Here is an 18873-nt window from a genome sequence, read left to right as displayed (position 1 = left end):
GTCCAATAAACTAGAGCCTCACATTTGGAGTTAACATTTCTGCTATGATTTCATGGCAATATACTTTAGCCTACCCTCATAGTTTTTACCCAAGTATTCCTTAGCAATTGACTGAATTTTAAAAAATGGTACGCTTGAATACCTGAACGATTTCCTAATAATTCAAATTTCAATGACAAGTTACAAGGGCAGTAAGTTTTCAGTTCTTTGCAAATAGTATTGTTATTTTCTCCTTTTATTCAGCTTATTACTATGTCATTTTATTCATCTAGTCTCTAGATTCTAGTGGGTCTCAACCCTTAAGAATCCCCTGGGAAACTTGTCTAGAATTACAGTTGTGGTTTCGGTCCAATGTATAATCCACGAGTCTTCATTTTTAACATATACCCTTGAAGTACTTTCTTTTGTAGTAGATTTGAGATGATTTAAAGAGTACTCTCTCTCATCACACACAGCTCAGGGTGAGAGGGGAGCAGGATGGAGAAAGAAACAAAGACTGTTTACAAACCTTTATATGCTGGAGCAGGTGGTGCTGTTGCCACTTTCCTGACTTTTGTTGTCACTGAGTTGTCAACAGTGACAATCATCACTGGATGGTCACTATGACCCAGATTCTGGCCCTGGCCATTTGTTTCTTCTGAGTGTTCCCACTGTTTCCTAATCCGCGCCTTGAGTTTTTCCAGTTTGACATCATGTTGTCGCCGCTTCAAAATATCTAATCTCTGGGAACTGGTAGTACTAGTGGAGGATGGAGAAGAGTCAGCTAGCCGTAGTACTTTTGGATCAACTTCATGGCTTATGTTATTGACAGAAGCCTTCAAATTGTTCTCATGTCCTTTTGCTCTTATAGGCTTTTCTTCCTCAGTTCTCAAAGGAGTGCCGATCTTAATCAAACATTCAGAATTTTGCAATGCATCGATTGCTGGCCTATCATTTAAAAACCTAACAACTGTGTCATTTATGACAGATGACTGGGAGCTCGCAAAGTCACAGCAACGTATATTCTGTTCTTCTCGACTGCAAATCACTCGGTTCCCACTCTCAAGTTTTTCTTCATTAACATCCACACAATATATAAGCTTTGACTCCAGATGGTTGGAACTTACATTAGAAGGTGCACCATGGATTTCCCTATTGTAAAAGAAAATATATGCTTTGAATAAGACAGAGTACAAAAAAAAAAATCAAATAGAAAACATTCACAACAAACTCTGAATTACCAAAGTAACCACTGATATTATATCCCTAGATATTTCATCAAATAAAAATAATAAAACGATCATTACAAATATGAAAACTCAATGTTCAAAGTTCCATCTCACCTTATAAGGAAACAGAACCACTCCTCACTTATTGACATGGTTAGCTTCCAAACACCAAATTGTTATGCAAAATTTCAGCATTACGCAAAAATGGAGGATGATCACACCAGATCACAAAATGGAAAGCGACTACATCATTACATAAATGGCAAATTATAGCATTAAATAGCTGCCAAACCACCAAGAATCACAGCCCAGCCAAGTTGACACATAATCAGAACTCTCAGAGAGCAGTTACCCTAGTCTTGCATTTCAAAAAATTTTATTGCTAGATATACATCATTAATGCATATGGGTTGGGTAGTAGATTTTTTACTATTGTAAATACAAAAGGTCAGACAATACAACAGTTGATTAGTGAGGAGAGGGTATACTCTAATAATATGCGTATTATAAAATAAGAAATATGCAAACTATAAGGAGAAATTTTTTTAGGAACTCAACATAGAATTATAATCTGACTTTTATATGCACTTGGTATCTATTACCAAAATGTGTATTTTACTCCGGTATGAAATCTTAAGTAATAGCGAAAGGTACTCAACTACTAGTATCTTAAATGCGTATCTGCTAAGTAATGCATCAAAGTAATAAACAGATTGGAGATAGTGATTAAAATTGAGGTACAATAAACATATTACTACTCCAGATCGAACCACAGGGCAATTTGGGGCAGCTTCAAACTAGGTAAAGCCTATCCAGAAACTCAAAATTAAGCAAAGAAGTCTAGACACAGTCAAAGCATGTATCAAGTGTACATTCTCTAGTCAGAAAAACACTAGCAAAGGGCCTACTTATTTATATTTTACACTTTAATAAGCCTTATTTTAGAACCACTGGGTGTAAAAGCCATTAAGGAACCAGAATAACATCACTGTAACATCAGAGTATAACAATTCACAATTTAAATTATTTTCACTGTAACATCAGACTATAACAATTCACAATTTAAATTATTTAAGTCTAAAATTAATTCATGAAGATACAGAAAGTAAAACATAAAATAGGTCACATATCATATCTAAATCTAAAAAAGAGAATAACCAACCAAAAAAGGGGGGAAATTAATTTCTGTCTTTCATTCACTCATCCTGAATGTGAATAATCATCTTCATTATATAACTTTTTCAACTCTTCTATAATTTGAAATTTTCCTAATAAAATGCTGGGAAAAATACTTATTATTTTTTAAATCATTATATTGGGGGCTCTTATAGCTCATAGCATTCCATACATCAATTGTATCAGCAAATTTGTAGATGTTGCCATCATCATTTCCAAAACATTTTCTACTTGAGCCCTTAGTATAAGTTCCTCTTTTTCCCCTCCCTCCCCCATATCCCACCCATGTGAATCCTTGATCAATTGTATATTGTTATTATTATTTCATATCTTACACTGTCCATTGTCTCCCTTCATCCACCTTTCTGTTATTCATCCCCTTGGGGGGAGGCGGGGTTATATATCCAACTTTGTGATGGCTTCCCCCTTTTTCACCTCCCCTCAAAATACTTAATGAATACTTACTACCAGAAATTTTTTAAATGCTCTGAGAATAAGATAGATTCATGTCCTTAAATAAACTAGTTAAGTGGGTATATATAATCAAAACATCACAGTGCAACATAAAACACTTTATTAAAGAACTTTACCTAATATTAAGGGAGTACAAAGGAAAGAACTAGGATGTAGGATAAGAAAATATCTGGCCAAGTTTCATACCGGGGATGACACAAATATGTGGGGTTATAAGTGAGAGGGTCCATTGAGGGGAGATGTAGTATTCCTATTGCTGTCCTAGAGCTATTTTCTTCTTTACGTACAAAAACACTAACATATCAAGTATAAAGCGGTATTTTACAAAAGTAGAATATCAGAATGCATACAAGGAGTCAGTAACTTGGGTCAATTCTGTAATGATCATGTTTCCAGGCAATTGTTTACTATCTGTGTGGTTAGGGATTCTGAACTCTGATCATTCTGATTATTTATTTCTTCTAAAAATAAATTTTTACCCAGATAAAATACCTGGACTTTTCTTCTATTTATTTATTTTTATTGCTTCAGTACTAGTGACAACTCCCAAATTTACAGTCCCTGCCTTGCCCTTCCTATACACAATTCTACCCAATTTGTCAAATGCCTAGATTTTCAAAAATTCTATCAAATGTAACACATTGAAAACTGAACTCATAGAATACACTTCTACATTTTCCTAATACTACTAAGAGCCATCACAAAACTCCTTAATAACATTTTAAAACACTAAAAATGCTTAGATGTGAAATATATAAGATCCAGTGTTTACTACTTATTATTTGTCATATTAAAAGTATTTACACATTTAAATATTTGGTAAAGTTTTCCTCAAATTACAGAAATCTATAGTTTTATCAGTTGAATATCCTATCAGTTAACAAATTATGTACAGCACTTTATATTAGCTATACTATCAAACCAAAGATCAGACATAAATCTTCACCATCAGACTCAGTAAATTGATGAAAGGAGTTATTGGAAACAAAGTAAAACAATAAAGTAATCATAATTTCAATTGGATAGACCATTTAGGTACTGCTACCAAAACAGGAAAGAAAGAAAACTAAGCTATACAAAATTCATTGTGTAGAACATTCAATGTGAGACATTGGGGACAACATGCGTAGTGCCTAAAATTCCAGATGAGTAATTGTTCACTAAGAAACACAACAATACTGACAGCCTAAATCAAATGCTACTATTTCTTCCCCTATGCACTTAATCTGTATGAGTAGGTTAAAACAGTATTTCAAAATATGAAAGATTTTTACCTCTACTTTTTGTGGAGAATTAAAAAAGAGAGAACAACATAATAAATACCAGAGCCAGAATGCTGAAGTAACTCAGAAACAGTGTGATACTACCATACGTATGAAAAGAAAATCTTATTTCATAGAAATATTGTAACATTTACCTGTAAGAAACTAAGGGATCCCGAAATTCCACATGATTGTTTTTCTTCACATTACTCTCCAGGGTGGTAGCTCTCAGAGGACTACGAGATTTCTCTTTTCGCGACTTAGAGGATTTGGAGGTTGAAGCATTAACCCAAGAATCATCCATGTACCTACCATCTGAAGGAAAAGACTGTGAGAACTTATCACATAAAACACTACTGTCTCTGCGTTTGTCTAATAGCTAAGAAAATAACGTGTCATGTGCCGGGTCGCTTCTGGCGCCATGATACAACAGAGCAGATTTGGCTGATAAAAGTTTCCTAGACTGTAATTTTTAAGGAGTGGATCACCAGGTCCTTTCTCCGGTGGAGCAGCTGGTGGGTTCAAACTGCCAAACTTTCGGGTAGCACAGTTAGCAGCTGAGCATCTCACCACGGTGCCCACCAGGGATCCCTCCTTAGAGAAGAACTCTGGCATCTCTATTTGGATTTAAAGGAGCCTTAAAAAGTTTGTGGGAAATGGAATTAAAAGATAATGGAATTTCCCCTTGATTTTTTTAAGCACCCTTATATTATGTAAGTAGAACAATATGCAGGTTAATTACAATAATTTGAACCATGTAATAAACATAAATAATATCAATGAACTACACATGTAAAGATTATAAATGTTATTGACTCTTGTTATATGTATAATTACAATTTTTAATCTACATATAATTCAATCAATAAAGACTATAAATCTCTATAAACTGAATGCAAATAAAATTTTACATATAAAATTCTTTTTCTTAATTTCTGACTCTTCACTAACTTCAAAGTATCAGATAAAACCCAACAAACTTGCAGGAAATTAAAACTCACAATTCAGGTAGAGAGTATTACTGTGAAGGCAGTCCACCAATTAATAAACCACAGGAAAAAAAATATCACAAGTAACCAAAGGAAAATATCTGCATTGTGGTAATTTATCTACAAGGCTGATTTGTCGTTTATAATTTTTAAAGTTCAATTCTCAAAAAAAATATTAAGTCAATAGAATTTCACTATCAAAAGTAATATAATATTTGAAGGCTTCAAAGAGTTTGTGGGAAAATTCCATTATCTATAAATCCATTTTTCAAGATCTTTTTGAAGCAGCCATGCCTATCTGTGGACATAAAAAGACAACTTAAAGGCTCACAATCAAATTTTCATCACTAAAAACCAATGAGAACTCACTTTCAAAGGTGCTAAGAGTGCTGATGAAAACCAGAAAGACACCATCTACAGACCCTGATGATGAGGCTGCTTTAAAACGACTCAGTAGCAAATTAAAAAAAAAAAATCAAAGCTGATGAGACATAATTCTCACCAAAAAAATTCAAGTGAATACATACAAATCCAGTGATACCTCAGTTGTCTAACAGCTCCAAGCCTGAACTTTCCACTACTCCAACAGCAACGTGGGAGAAAATCTGCTCAGTACTCATAACTTTGCCCAACAGTCAACCGAAAATCCAACATGAGAAAACTTGCGCAGGCAGGGGTCACGCACTGCGTCACACTGGGGACACAAAGCCTGAGCATCGTCTTCTTCTTCAGACAACAGAGAGTGCCTGTCGTATTAGTGTGTTAACACATTGGTCACTGTGCTTTCACTGTGTTCTATTTGCATAAAATATTGTAACCATGGCTCCAAAGACAGTTAGTGATACCGGCAGTAAAGCTGGGACAGTCGTGAGAACCACAATAGCGTTTAAGAAATCATTGTGAAATTTGACTCAGGTCACTGATTGTATGACGTCGGGGCTGAATACAGCATGGCTAAGTCGACATTATCAACTTTATTCGGGGGGGGGGGTGATTAAACTGGCTAATGTTGCAAAAGTTGTGAAATTGTTAACCACAAAACAAGCCAGACCATGGAAGATGTTGGAAAGTTACAAAGAATTTGGATAAATCAGAAACAATTCAATGGCAATAGCTTATCTAAAACAGTGATACCCAGAGCTCCTCAAACTTTTTAAACAGGGGGCCAGTTCACTGTCCCTCAGATCCATTGGAGGGCCAGACTATAGTTTTAAAAAAAAAAAAACTATGAAAAAAAAGATTTTCTTTAAACTATGAAAAAATTCCTAAGCCCACTGCACATATCTTATTTTAAAGTGAAAAACAAACGGGGCAAAAACACCCGGCGGGCCAGATAAATGTCCTCAGCGGGCCGCATGTGGCCGACGGGCCTTAGTTTGAGGACCCCTGCCCAAGACAGTTAAAAGCGTTCATGGTGATTTAGTGGAAAATGTAGGAGCGAGTGGTGGGCAGCACGAAGTGTTCAAAGCCAGCTATGACTGGTTTGAAAAATTCAAAGAGAATGAGCATGGGGAAGGGGCAAGTGCAAGTAAACGAAGCCAATACATTTGTGGCTGAATGTGCTGACTATGTGGATGCTAAGGGTTCTGTTCCTCAATAAGTGTTCAACTAAGCAAAACTGGATTTGGGGAGGTGAAGGGGAAAAGGCCCTAGGTTCCTTCAATACTACAAAGAAACGGCACTGCCAGGCCAGCGCCTATGAAAGGTAGGCTCACTCTACTGCTGTGTAGGAATGCTAGTGGGGATTTTAAAGCGAAGTCCATGTTAGTGCACCATTCAGAAAATTCACAGATTTTTAAACAATGAAACTTCATAAAAAATTAATTATTTTTACTTACTGTACTATTTTGATACTTAATGTACTGTGTACATGTTCACTGTGTTTGGTGGATGTTTTAGGGGGTATTTCCACAACCTACGATTGTTAACTTTGTGTTAAAGTCAAGGAAAAATTAACTTATAAGTGTAAATTTGGAGCTTCAGAACCAATTATTTGGTTTTCCATTATTTCTTATAGGAAAAATATGTTCAGTTCTTGAACTTTTTAGTGTTCAAACACAAACTTGGGACAAATAGAGCTCGATAACCAAGGTATCACTGCCTAAGAAGAAACTAAACACAAATATCAAAAATCTGTGTTTAATTCAGTCATAGCTTTGGAAGTAAAAACCTTACACATACCTTTCCTACTTATTTTCCGGGTAGCACTTGCAGACTTCCTGGTGTCCATGACAGAATCAAGCACAGCCGTACTTGTAGGGGCGACTTCTAATTTGTTTTCAATGTGTCTGAGCTACAGTTAAAACGCAGAGGGTAATTCTGTGAACCATAGCAGCTACTTCTGATTTACATGGTTATCTTAAGCTATACTGCAGAGCTCACTCCAAGCAGGAAAAAAATCCTTTCATTTTTCTCATCATTTATAATATTTGACACAAAGTTGCCCAAATTTGGACAAGAAAATCCAAAAATGGATTCTAAAGAAAGCATTCTCATTTGCATTTATCATATTGGACTACTTTTTTTTAAATCGATGATTTTTAATATGAATTAATTACATGCTGCATGCTATTATGCTATTAGATCTTGTGCATTTTACATGTAAATAAGGAAAGAATAATTCAGCAAGATTAGATTTAGAATTATTCAAATAGTCACAACTTTTTCCAGTCACAAACCTATAAGCTATGTTTCACAATAAGAACAAGAATTCAGGTTTCACATATACTTTGCATATGGATCAGCTTTTGGTATACCTATTAGTATTCATATATTTTTAAGGTCCTATAAATCATAGATTATATGCTGACAGGAGAAAATTTGAAAAACATAACCAAAAAAAGCATTTAAATTCTACCACATATAAACACTTTATATAAAACTCTGACACATCTTATTTCAAATTCTTGTAATGTACATCCATACAAAATTGGAATAATCCTTTATATACCAAGAGTTCTATATCAGGTTCCTACCTCCACTCCCTTATCATATACACACTTTATATCAGTCCCTATCATCCTTTAAAATTCTCTAAAAGAGAGCCAATAGTTTTGAAAACCAAGGATTAACAGTTTGGCTCTATATTAGCTTAGATCTAAATTAAACTGAGGAATTAAAAACTATCCCTGCATTGCGTAATTGTTGTATTCATAAGGTCAAATTGTACCCTATATTACAATCATTTCTAGGTAATAAAATCTATTCCAGATTCATTTTCAAAATAGTTTTAACAATCAGAGAGTAGGAAGTAGCATTGAAATACTTGGATAATAAAGAAAGTGAGCTTTTGATTCAGGCAGGGTACAAAAGACAACAAAAAGGACAAAAGAGCCACTTGCCCAGAAAGCACTATACACCACTCGCCAAATTTGTATTCCTGACCAAGACTGAGGAGAACACATATGCAAACAGGTTGGTCAGAGTAACTTCTCTTCTGGAGTACTGAGAGAAGTCCATCTAGGCGGGGAAAGAAAGCTACAAAAGGACCCTGTGACCCAATGGCAAACTGCTCAGTTCTTAACTGAGAGGTTCAAAGTCAGCAGGACAAAGACAATGCAGTCTGTTTTCAAAAAGAGGGCAGCTTGGAAACTGAGTCCCACCGCCCCAACGCATTCTCTTTAGAAACCCCATTTTAATATGCCAAATGGATAATCTGATTAAAGGTGAATAAATCACACAAATTGTTTAAATATTTAATTTCCCATGGTGTTCATACACCTAATATCTGAAGTACTATTGTGATTAGTATTTAGTAGTTGGCATTTTATGTCTGTTTTGTAATATGTAGTATATAACTTCTTACTGAAATATTTAAATTTAATTTTTATATTAAAAAAGCACTATACAAATAATACTTTATTCAATCATAACAGGAAATAATTTTAAGCAGAAGTAAATAAAAGTTATAACTACTTACAGCAGCCTTGTTCTGAGAAAGTGCATCCCACGATGTGGTTATATTTGCTGGGGAAAAATTACATTTACAGAATCAGGATCTCTGTATGGGACTCAGAATCTGTATATTCATAAGCCTCCCTCCCCCAACCCCAGTGAATAAAATACATACAATAGGTTGAAAAACACTGTAAGTGAAACTATTCTTCAGCAGATGGTTTGTTTGGGGTTTTTTTTAAAAATAATTTTATTGCTCGCATAACAGTCCATACATTAATTTTAGCAAGCATATGTGTACATGTTGCCATCATCATTTTCTAAACATTTACTTTCTATTTGAACCCTTGCAACTGTAACTCTTTTGTTTGTTTTTTAATTATTTTATTGGGGACTCCCACAACTCATGACAATCCATACACACATCATCATTCTCAAACATTTGCTTTCTACTTGAGTTCTTGGTATCAGCTCATTTTCCCCCTCCTCTCCCTTGCGAACCCCAGATAATTTATAAATTATTATTTTGTCATGTCTTACATTGTCCAGTGTCTCCCTTCACCCACTTTTCTGTTTTCCTTCCCCTAGGAAGGGGTTATATGTAGATCATTGTGATCGGTTCCCTCTTTCTACCCCATCTTCCCTCCACCGTCCTCATATTCCCACTCTCACCACCCGTCTGAGGGGTTCATCTGTCCTGGATTCCCTGTGTTTCCAGTTCCTATTTGTACCAGTGTACTTCCTCTGATCTAGCCGGATTCGTAAAGTAGAATTGGGATCATGATAGTGGGGTGGTGGAGGGAAGCATTTAAGAACTAGAGGAAAGTTGTATGTTTCATCATTGCTACACTGCACCCTGACTGGCTCGCCTCCTCCCTGAGAACTTTGTATAAGGTGATGTCCAGTTGCCTACAAATGGGCTTTGGGTCCCCGCTCCACATTCACCCTCATCCACAATGCTATGATTTTTTTGTTCTTTGATGCCTGACACCTGATCCCATCAGCACCTCATGATCACACAGGTTGGTGTGCTTCTTCCACGTGGGTTTTGTTGCTTCTCAGCTAGATGGCCGCTAGTTTACTTTCAAGCCTTTAAGACCCCAGAGGTTGTGTCTTTTGATAGTCGGGCACCATCAGCTTTCTTCAACACATTTGCTATGCACCCGCTTTTGGTCTTCAGCAATCTTGAAGGGTAGGTGAGCATCATGGAATGTCAATTTAATAGAACAAAGTGTTCTCGCATTAAGTACTTCAGTGGAGGTCTAATGTCCATCTGCTGCCTTAATACTAAACCTATAAATATATACATGTGGATCTATTTCCCCACCATCCTGTATAAATATATTTACATATGTACTTGTCTATATTTAGACCTCAATAAATGCCCTTTGCCTCCTAGTTCTTTCCTCTATGTCCTTTTACTTTCCTCTTGTCCCACTATCATGCTCAGCCTTCATTTGGATTTCAGTAATTCATCTCAGTTACATTGCACTTGATCAAGCCCCACCAGGCCTCTTACACCTTTCTCGCCACCAATTTTAGATCACTTGTTCCCTTGCCCCTGGGTTTGTTAACACTGCTTCCTTTCCCCTGCCTCCCCCTCTTCCACACCCACCCCCCCAACCATCGGTCCCATTGTTTTCATCACTAGATTGTTGTTCCCGCCTATCTTATCTGGATAGACCTTCAGAGATAATAATATGCACAAAAACAAGACAAAGCAAAATAAAGCTACAAAAGAAAACAAAACAACAATGACAAACAAGCCAATGACCCAAAAAAAAAAAAAAGAAAGAAAGAAAAATCTGCAAATAGTTTAAGGTCTGTTTGTTGACCTTTAGGAGTGTTTTCCAGTTGAGTCTGATGGGGTGGCACACTCCGGCCCCAGTCTATTTTTGGTATTCCCTGGTGCTTCCTTGCTCTGCTCCTCTTGCTGTTCGGTTGCACACCCTTAGCATCTTTCCTCGGTGTGGTGGTGCAAGATCGGGTACAAGTCCCACACTGAGTCTCCAGTGTTGTCCCTTGTAGGGCTTACGGGTCAGTGAGGGAAGTCATGTCTCATAGTGGGCTGGCCATATGGTCCTCTCTGTGTATTGGCTGCTCTGAGCAGGGATATCATCCTCAAGGCCTGGTGGGCCAGGATGTGCTCCACTCTCTCCTCCTCCCCCTTCATTTGCTCCCGTGTGCTCTCATCAGACAGGTCCCTCTCCCTGAGTTCTAGTTTCAGTGCTGTCCTCTGAAGTAAATTCTTCTGGGGGGAGGGGCGGTTGTCCATGTAGCTGGGAGTGAGGCCTCAGTGGATATTTTTTTTAAATCACATCAAAATATGCTTCCTCTCTTTAACTGCTAACCTTTATGCAAGGAAGTGCCCCAAGATCTGGTTTTGAGTTCTGTAAGACTCAGATCCCAATAGCTATTTGGACAGATGGACTGACACCTCTTCTCCCACCTCCCTCAGACACCTCCAACAGTAAGTATTTGGTCAGTTTACCACAATAAGCTAAGCAATACTAAATTTTATATTGTGTTGTATTTCACATTATGGTGTGAAAAGGATTAGGAAACTACTCCAGACTTTAATTTATAAAGGCAAATCTATTTAGTTTTTCAGATGACAGCCCTTAAAACTGTTTATTCTAACCAAAACACCCTACTCCTATCGAGTCAATCTCAACCCTTAGGAACCCGATAGGACAGGGTAGAGAGTTCCAAGTCTGTAAATCTTCATTTACTAAAGCAGACCACCACATCGTTCTCCAACACAACAGCTGGTTCGAACTGCCAACCTTTTGGTTAGCAGCTGGGTGCTTTAACTATTGAGCCACTAGAGCGCCTCAAATGATACATAAAGCCACATATTTCCCTGCTCCAGGATAAATATTTTCACCCCATTCAAACAATTCTCATGACTTGGTTTCTAAATCCCTTACAAATGCAATAAACTTTCTTCAAAGGTACTCGTTTGTCAATGTCTCTCAAAAAATATTGCACCCTAGATGAAAGTAATATTCATAATTAAACAAAGAGTACACAGAGGCTATTACTTCTGTTACCTGTGCATTAAAAGGTCTATAATTGTATATGTAGCTAACTTATACCACTCATTGACATTACATCTGAAGTTTACATATTCCAGCCCACTTTTACAAAAGGGTTCTTTCTTTACAAAAGAGTTTATCGCAGCATGCCTTGAAAGTGAGACTTGGCCATTTTTAATTAAAATTGAAATTTCAAAATCATTTACCTATTGGAAAGCATATGTACAATGCTCAGTTACTGACTGGCACATCACTGAGTACACACAAACTGAGTAAAGGATTAGGAGTGGTTGAAAGGAAAATGCCTACCTTGAACAGTCTCCTTGCTCTGAGAGCTCCTTGGGTTTGGTAAAGGCACCTCTTTTGATTTGCTGTTCCACATCCTGCCAATTCACCTACAATCACATCATCAGCACAGATTTGATCAGTATTAGAGTATGATTAGTAAAAAATGCCCTGAAGTCTCATGACTTTCCTGAAAGGCAAAAGAGGATTTTGTCATCTCTCAAGGTAGCTTTAAATTGATTTGCGTTTTTTATTTAACTGTTGAACATTTGTTGTAATTTTCCTTCCTTCAAGATATACAACTATCCATATTCTTCGCCTCCTGGGTGTAGACTGGACTTCGTGACTAACTTTTAAGTAACTCTGTATGGCAGATGGGGCAGTATGCGACTTCCCAGACTAGATCATAAAAAGGCAAGGCTCGCTTTCTCCTAAGAATCACCAGTTTGGGGAAAGACCAGCTGCTAGATTGTAAGGGAGTCAAGCAGCCCTAAGGGGAGCCAAATGATAAGGAACTAAGACCAACTCTCTACAGTCGTGCAAGTGAACTAACCTGTAAGTGCCCTTTGCTGCCCAAGTCAAGCATCACCGCAGCCTTCATTTCCGTATACTAATGACTGGAACTCACGAGAGACCTTGAGCCAGAACCACCTCACTACGCTGGTCCCAAATTCTGGACCGACAAAAAGTGCAAAATAAATATTATTAAAAGCTGCTTGACGTCTGGGGTCTTAAAGGCTTGAAGATAAATAAGCTGCCATCTAGCTAGAAAGCAACATACTCCAAATGGAAGAAGCACAGCACCCTGTGTGATCTCACACATCGATGGGATCAGGTATCAGACATCAAAGACCCAGAACAAAAAGTCATATCATTGTGAATGAGGGGGAGTCTGTAGTGGAGACCCAAAGCCCATCTGTAGACAATTGGACATCCCCTCACAGAAGGGTCACAAGGAAGAGACGAGTCAGTCAGGGTGTAGTATAGCACCGTTGAAACATGCAACTTTCCTCTAGTTCTTCAATGCTTCTTGCCCCACCCACACCCCACTATCATGACCCCAATTCTACCTTACAAATCCAGCTAGACCATAGCTTGTACACGGGTACAGATAATAGCTGGACACACAAGAGAATCCAGGACAGATAAACCCCTCAGGGCCAATATTGAGAGCAGCGATACCAGGAGGGTAAGGGGAAGGTGTGGAGAGAAAGAGGGTACTGATCACAATGATCTACAAATAACCCCCTCCGAGGGGGACAGACAACAGAAAAGTGGGTGAAGGGAGACATCAGTCAGTTCAAGACATGAAAAAATAATAATTTATAAATTATCAAGGGTTCATGAAGGAGGGATTGGAAAAATTGAGCAGATACCAAGGGCTCAAGTAGAAAATGTTTTGAAAATTATGATGGCAACAAATATACAAATGTGCTTGACCCAATGGATAGATGGATTGTGATAAGAGTTGTACGAGCCCCCAATAAAATGATTTTTTAAAAGGCTACTTAAATTTGAGGGAAGGGAACTAATTGCACAATAATAGATAACAAATATATTACGTCACATTTTTCTCTATGAAAAATAACACTGTAATGAACATGTTGTGGTCATGAATTTTAGCTCATTTAAAGTACAGTACTTATGTAGAACAAGGCCCTCCCAAAAATACATTAAAACTGGACTAAAGAATGTGAAGAATCTGTTGCTTTGAGACCTAATATTGAATTAGGAAACTCTACTTCATAATAAGTGAATACTGGTTTCATTAATACCTTTATTAATATCTACCATTATTTTTTACTTTTGCTGATTTAATAGGAAGAAATGGTTGCTTTAATGTGAATTTGGTAGGTTGTTACCAGTGTTAAACATTGTACTATATTTATCTTAGTTCTTCATTTGTGAATTATCTTTCCTTACCTTACCTGTGTTCCTCATCAATTTAAGTTCTTTACATTATAAATATATTAAGCCTCGGTCAGTGTAAGATATTAAAACAATAATAATTTAGAATTTATCAAAGGATCATGAGAGTGGGAGGCGGAGGAGGGAGGGAAAACAGTGGAGCTGATACCAAGTGCTCAAATAGAAAATTAATGTTTATAAAACAATGATGGCAATGCCTGTACAAATACGCTTGAGACAATTGATCTATGGAATGTTATAGGAGCTGTAAAAGCCCCCAATAAAATTATTTAAATATATATTAAGCCTTTGTCTTATTTGATAAAAATATTTTTCTCTAATCTCTGCAAAGGCAATAATTATATTGATATTAACTTTATGAAAAATAAAAGCCTACTTACTAAGTCTAAATACAGAAAACTAAAAAGCATAATTCATTTTAAGGGAATTAACTTCATCTAAAGAATCCTAATTTAGGAATTCTTTAGAGAACTTTTAAAATGTTCTGAAAATAAGTATTCAGATTATAAATTATGGCTTCAAATTTATTTAGATTTTGAAAACAATGACACAGGATAAACTAAAATCAGTATGACAGTATTCCAAAACTTTTCAACCACAAAAACAGATGGCAACACACCTCAAAAACTTAATTTATTTTACTTTCCTTCGAATATATGGTTGGCCTATTCAACTGTCCAAATGACAAACAAATAAACAAGCAGGCATTATTTTGTTATTGTTTTTATTGATAAGTGCCATAGAATCAGTTCTGGCTCATAGTGACCTTAACTATCTATGTACAATATGAAACACAATCATTGCTACCTTTCATTTTACATAAGAAAATAAAATTACATATAACACTATTATTCCCTGTAAAAGGAGAAAAAGGAATTACTATTAAGAATTTGCAATGGCCTGGATGCTTCCTCCCCCCAACTACCATGATCCGAATTCTACCTTGCAGGGCTGGATAGGGCAGAGGTTGTACACTGGTGCATATGGGAGCTGGAGGCACAGGGAATCCAGGGTGGATGATACCTTCAGGACCAGGGGTGTGAGAGAGTGGAGGGTGAGTGAGTTGAAAAGGGGGAACTGATTACAAGGATCCACATGTGACCTCCTCCCTGGGAGATGAACGGCAGAAAAGGGGGGGAAGGGAGACTCCGGATAGGGCAAGATATGACAAAATAACAATCTGTGGATTATCAAGGGCTCATGAGGGAGGGGGAAATGGGGAGGGAAGGGAAAAAAAAAGAGGACATGATGCAGAGGTCTTAAGTGGAGAGCAAATGCTTTGAGAGTGATTAGGGCAAAGAATGTACGGATGTGCTTTATACAATTGATGTATGTATATGTGTGGATTGTGATAAGAGTTGTATGAGCCCCTAATAAAATGTAAAAAATGACAAGAAAAAAATGATTAGGGCAAAGAATGTACAGATGTGCTTTATACAAGTGATGTATGTATATGTATGGATTGTGATAAGAGTTGTATGAGCCCCTAATAAAATGTTTTTAAAAAAATAAAATGTAAAAAAAAAATTTGCAATGGAAAATAATCTCTTCATAGAAAGATGAGAATCAAGGCTGTCAAAACTTTTATTATCTTTAATATATAAACTTCAATTTGCAAAATGCCTTCTCTACCTATACTTTAAAGGGTTGTAGTAATTACATAATATCATGTCAACTTGAAGATATGTAAAAGTCTAGGGGTGGAGTTTAGCCTGTCAATCAGGTCACAGTCCGATTCTCTGTGGGTATGACTTCTCCTTAGGAGGGTCCTGGGAACCTCCCCCTACCTCTCTGCCTTCACCTTCCTGCTGTCAAGTCACTCACAGAGTTGCCAGAGCCACCACCATTGGTGCACATGATTTTGCACCCACAAGCCTGTGATGTTCGTGAAATCTGCATCATTGCAAGTGGCTGTGTGAGTCTGAGGGTGGACTTAATGGACTAGTTTAGGGCTTATGGACTGAGTTAGACTAGACTGGGATGTTATCTCAATATATAATTACTTCTGTATACAAAGTCCTTTCTTACACCTATATGAGCATCACTAGATGTGTTTCTCTAGTCAACCCAGACTAACACAAATGCTTACCAAGTTAAATAAATTAAACTTATTTGAGATAATTTCTTAGGCAATAACAATGTTCCCAGTTCAATCTGTTACAGATATAACAAGCCTATTCAACAATAGTGTAGAAAAGTTAGTTTTATTGAACCCTTAAACATTTTTTGTCTATTGAATCTATCAAGAATTAAGAAAGGTGGGCAAAAACCTGCCATATCTAATGACATTTTGTACATTTCTGTTCATATTTCTAAAAGTTTATATTTATATATCTTGATACTTGGGCCTTAAGCTTCATGACTGTTATGTTATCATGGTGGATTTTATATTTCAGCAATTAAAAATGACCCTTTTGTCACCAGAGAATGTGTTTCCATACTTAATTCTATACTACATGCTGTTAATAAAAATGCAGCTATTGCTTTCTTTTATTGCACATGCCCGAGCCTTTTTAATTCTAAAGCTTTCTATGCTACTTTATTGTAACCATATCTTACAAATATAATTAAAATGTTTTTAATCCAGTGTAATGTTCTTTGCCTTCTAAGATAAAGAATGAGGAAAGTAAACTGATCACTAGCCTTATGCTGACATCATTTTTTGAGTACCTACTTCTGTAAAGCACTGTATGCTGCGGAAAATGAAAACGAAATGGCCCTAATCTCTACAACCTCACGGTCTAGTGAGGTTAACAGAGGGATCCACAAATAGTTTCAGGGAATGTATAAACTCCCCTGACATTGTAAGTAAAAGTTTTATGTATGTGTCATCTAGATACATTTTTCCACAGAAGGAAGTCATGTCCTTCAGCACATTTTCTAAAGGAATCAAAGATCTAGTGGTATGATATATAAGCATAATATAACTGGAAACTCTAATTCACTTAGGACAATATCATAATACATGGACAATTATCTCAAAAGGAAACACTGATTTTCCTGTAGGTGATGTTTGTAAGGACTATTTAGAGGTATATCTTTAAAGACGCAGTATTAGGGTATGTCTACTAGGGGTGTCTGATGATCAAGTTAGGAGAGAAAACCAATTTTGTTTCAGGAGCCGTGAAGACATCCATCTGACTGGCAGGCATTCTGTTATCTGGTAATAAATCTATCATAACCCTTCATTTCCATAATGGCAGTCATAGTTTTCTGCATAAATGCTTTTAAGTGTTAGACCCAGTAACCTAATAAACTTGGTATTTATTTTCTTAATTAGATTTTCTTCAAAATACCATAACAGAGTCAGTGATTTGGCATTCAGGAAAGGGTTGACTAACTTTTCACAGCTTACTGGGCAGCTTCACTGTCTGTGGATTATTATTGGTTACAAAGTCTAAATTTAAGTAATTTGTAATCACCCACAAACTGGGCTTTCTTCCTACCTATGATTTAAATGTACTAAAAAGGGGCACTGCGTTTCTGTTCAGATTAATAGGAAAATTGGAAAAGGGTTTTATTTCACAACATGATGAACATAATTAATGTCACTGAAATATACATGTAAAAAATGCTGAGATAAATGTTTTCTTTTAAAAAACGTGTATTTTAATTAGAATAAAAGAAAAAGAAAAGCAATTATTTCAGATAAATCAGAGGAGTAACAAATCATATCACAAATACCCATGTATGTGCTTCTCAGTTTAAACAATGAATGATTTACCAATTCAGTTTAAGGCCCCTGGGTCTCTCTACTCAGACCCTCTCTCTTCCAAATCCAGCATACCAGTGTTTGTCATGCCCATCTTCTCTTGACGCTGACGTTTTCCAGAAGGCAAAAATGGCATCCTTTCCCTTTTCAGCTCAAAATAATTATTCTCAAATTGTGCCTTTAAAATGTTCCTGCAGTGTTTGGTTAAAATTGTGTATGAACATAGTACAAATATCAATCACGGAGCCTCCTCCCCATAACTCCCTCCTTGAGGAACTCCAGAAATACAGTGACTGGGTAGGGAGTCAGAAACAGACTCAGAAGCTTACCCAACCTCGGGCAAAAAGAGATTCTCGAGACTATGAAATTAGAATGTCAGGGAACTGAGCCAAAATAAGCTGTAAGGAGGCAAGTTGAAAATTGAACAAAAAAAGCAGAGGACAATCAAAACATGCAAGCAAAATTGAGAGATTACGTAGTCTTAAAAGAAAAATAAAAAGTGTTCTTGACAATTTTCCAGTTCTCATAATTCCAGTACCTCATTTTCTACTCATGTATTCCTTGAGATCTCTCTGGGGTCTTAAACAAACTTATGTCTTTATTTCAGACACTGTAAGTGGTAAAACAACATTAACTAATAAAATCCCATGAAACGATATTAGTTTTCGGGACAAGTCTCTGAATCATATACTTAAAGGAAAAAAATTATTTGTGAAAACATTCTTTGAAATTGGCTTCATAGATACTGTAGGGAAGGTGTTAGAGAACATGCTGCTTTAGGGAAACAATGTCAAAGAGTCCAGAAACTGACTGTGGTAGCCACTGTACAATTCTGCTAGCACACGTAATTTTCTTATAATTACTTACTAAAAATCTGAGTTACCTGTGCAATCTTATAAAATAAGA

The 18873-nt window shown here is 36.5% G+C and overlaps 1 protein-coding gene across 4 annotated transcripts in view; it reads right to left on the bottom strand.

Moving 5' to 3' along the window:
* Positions 1 to 18873, bottom strand: part of CEP350 (centrosomal protein 350) — a 170859-nt gene that overhangs the window by 126872 nt on the left and 25114 nt on the right. For all 4 annotated transcript variants that reach the window (XM_075528019.1, XM_075528033.1, XM_075528023.1 and 1 more), the window contains exons 2-6: positions 12351 to 12436; positions 9029 to 9075; positions 7291 to 7402; positions 4276 to 4435; positions 509 to 1131 (exon numbers count right to left, since the gene is read on the bottom strand). In XM_075528019.1, coding sequence (XP_075384134.1) covers positions 509 to 1131; positions 4276 to 4435; positions 7291 to 7402; positions 9029 to 9075; positions 12351 to 12423 — 1015 coding nt within the window. In that variant the 5' untranslated portion in view covers positions 12424 to 12436. The remainder of the gene's footprint in view (positions 1 to 508; positions 1132 to 4275; positions 4436 to 7290; positions 7403 to 9028; positions 9076 to 12350; positions 12437 to 18873) is intronic.

The sequence above is a fragment of the Tenrec ecaudatus genome, chromosome 1, assembly GCF_050624435.1.
Source record: "Tenrec ecaudatus isolate mTenEca1 chromosome 1, mTenEca1.hap1, whole genome shotgun sequence".
In the NCBI taxonomy this organism is placed as follows: domain Eukaryota; kingdom Metazoa; phylum Chordata; class Mammalia; order Afrosoricida; family Tenrecidae; genus Tenrec; species Tenrec ecaudatus.
Note: the sequence above shows the minus strand (reverse complement) of the source record. Positions and strands in the feature narration are given on the sequence as shown.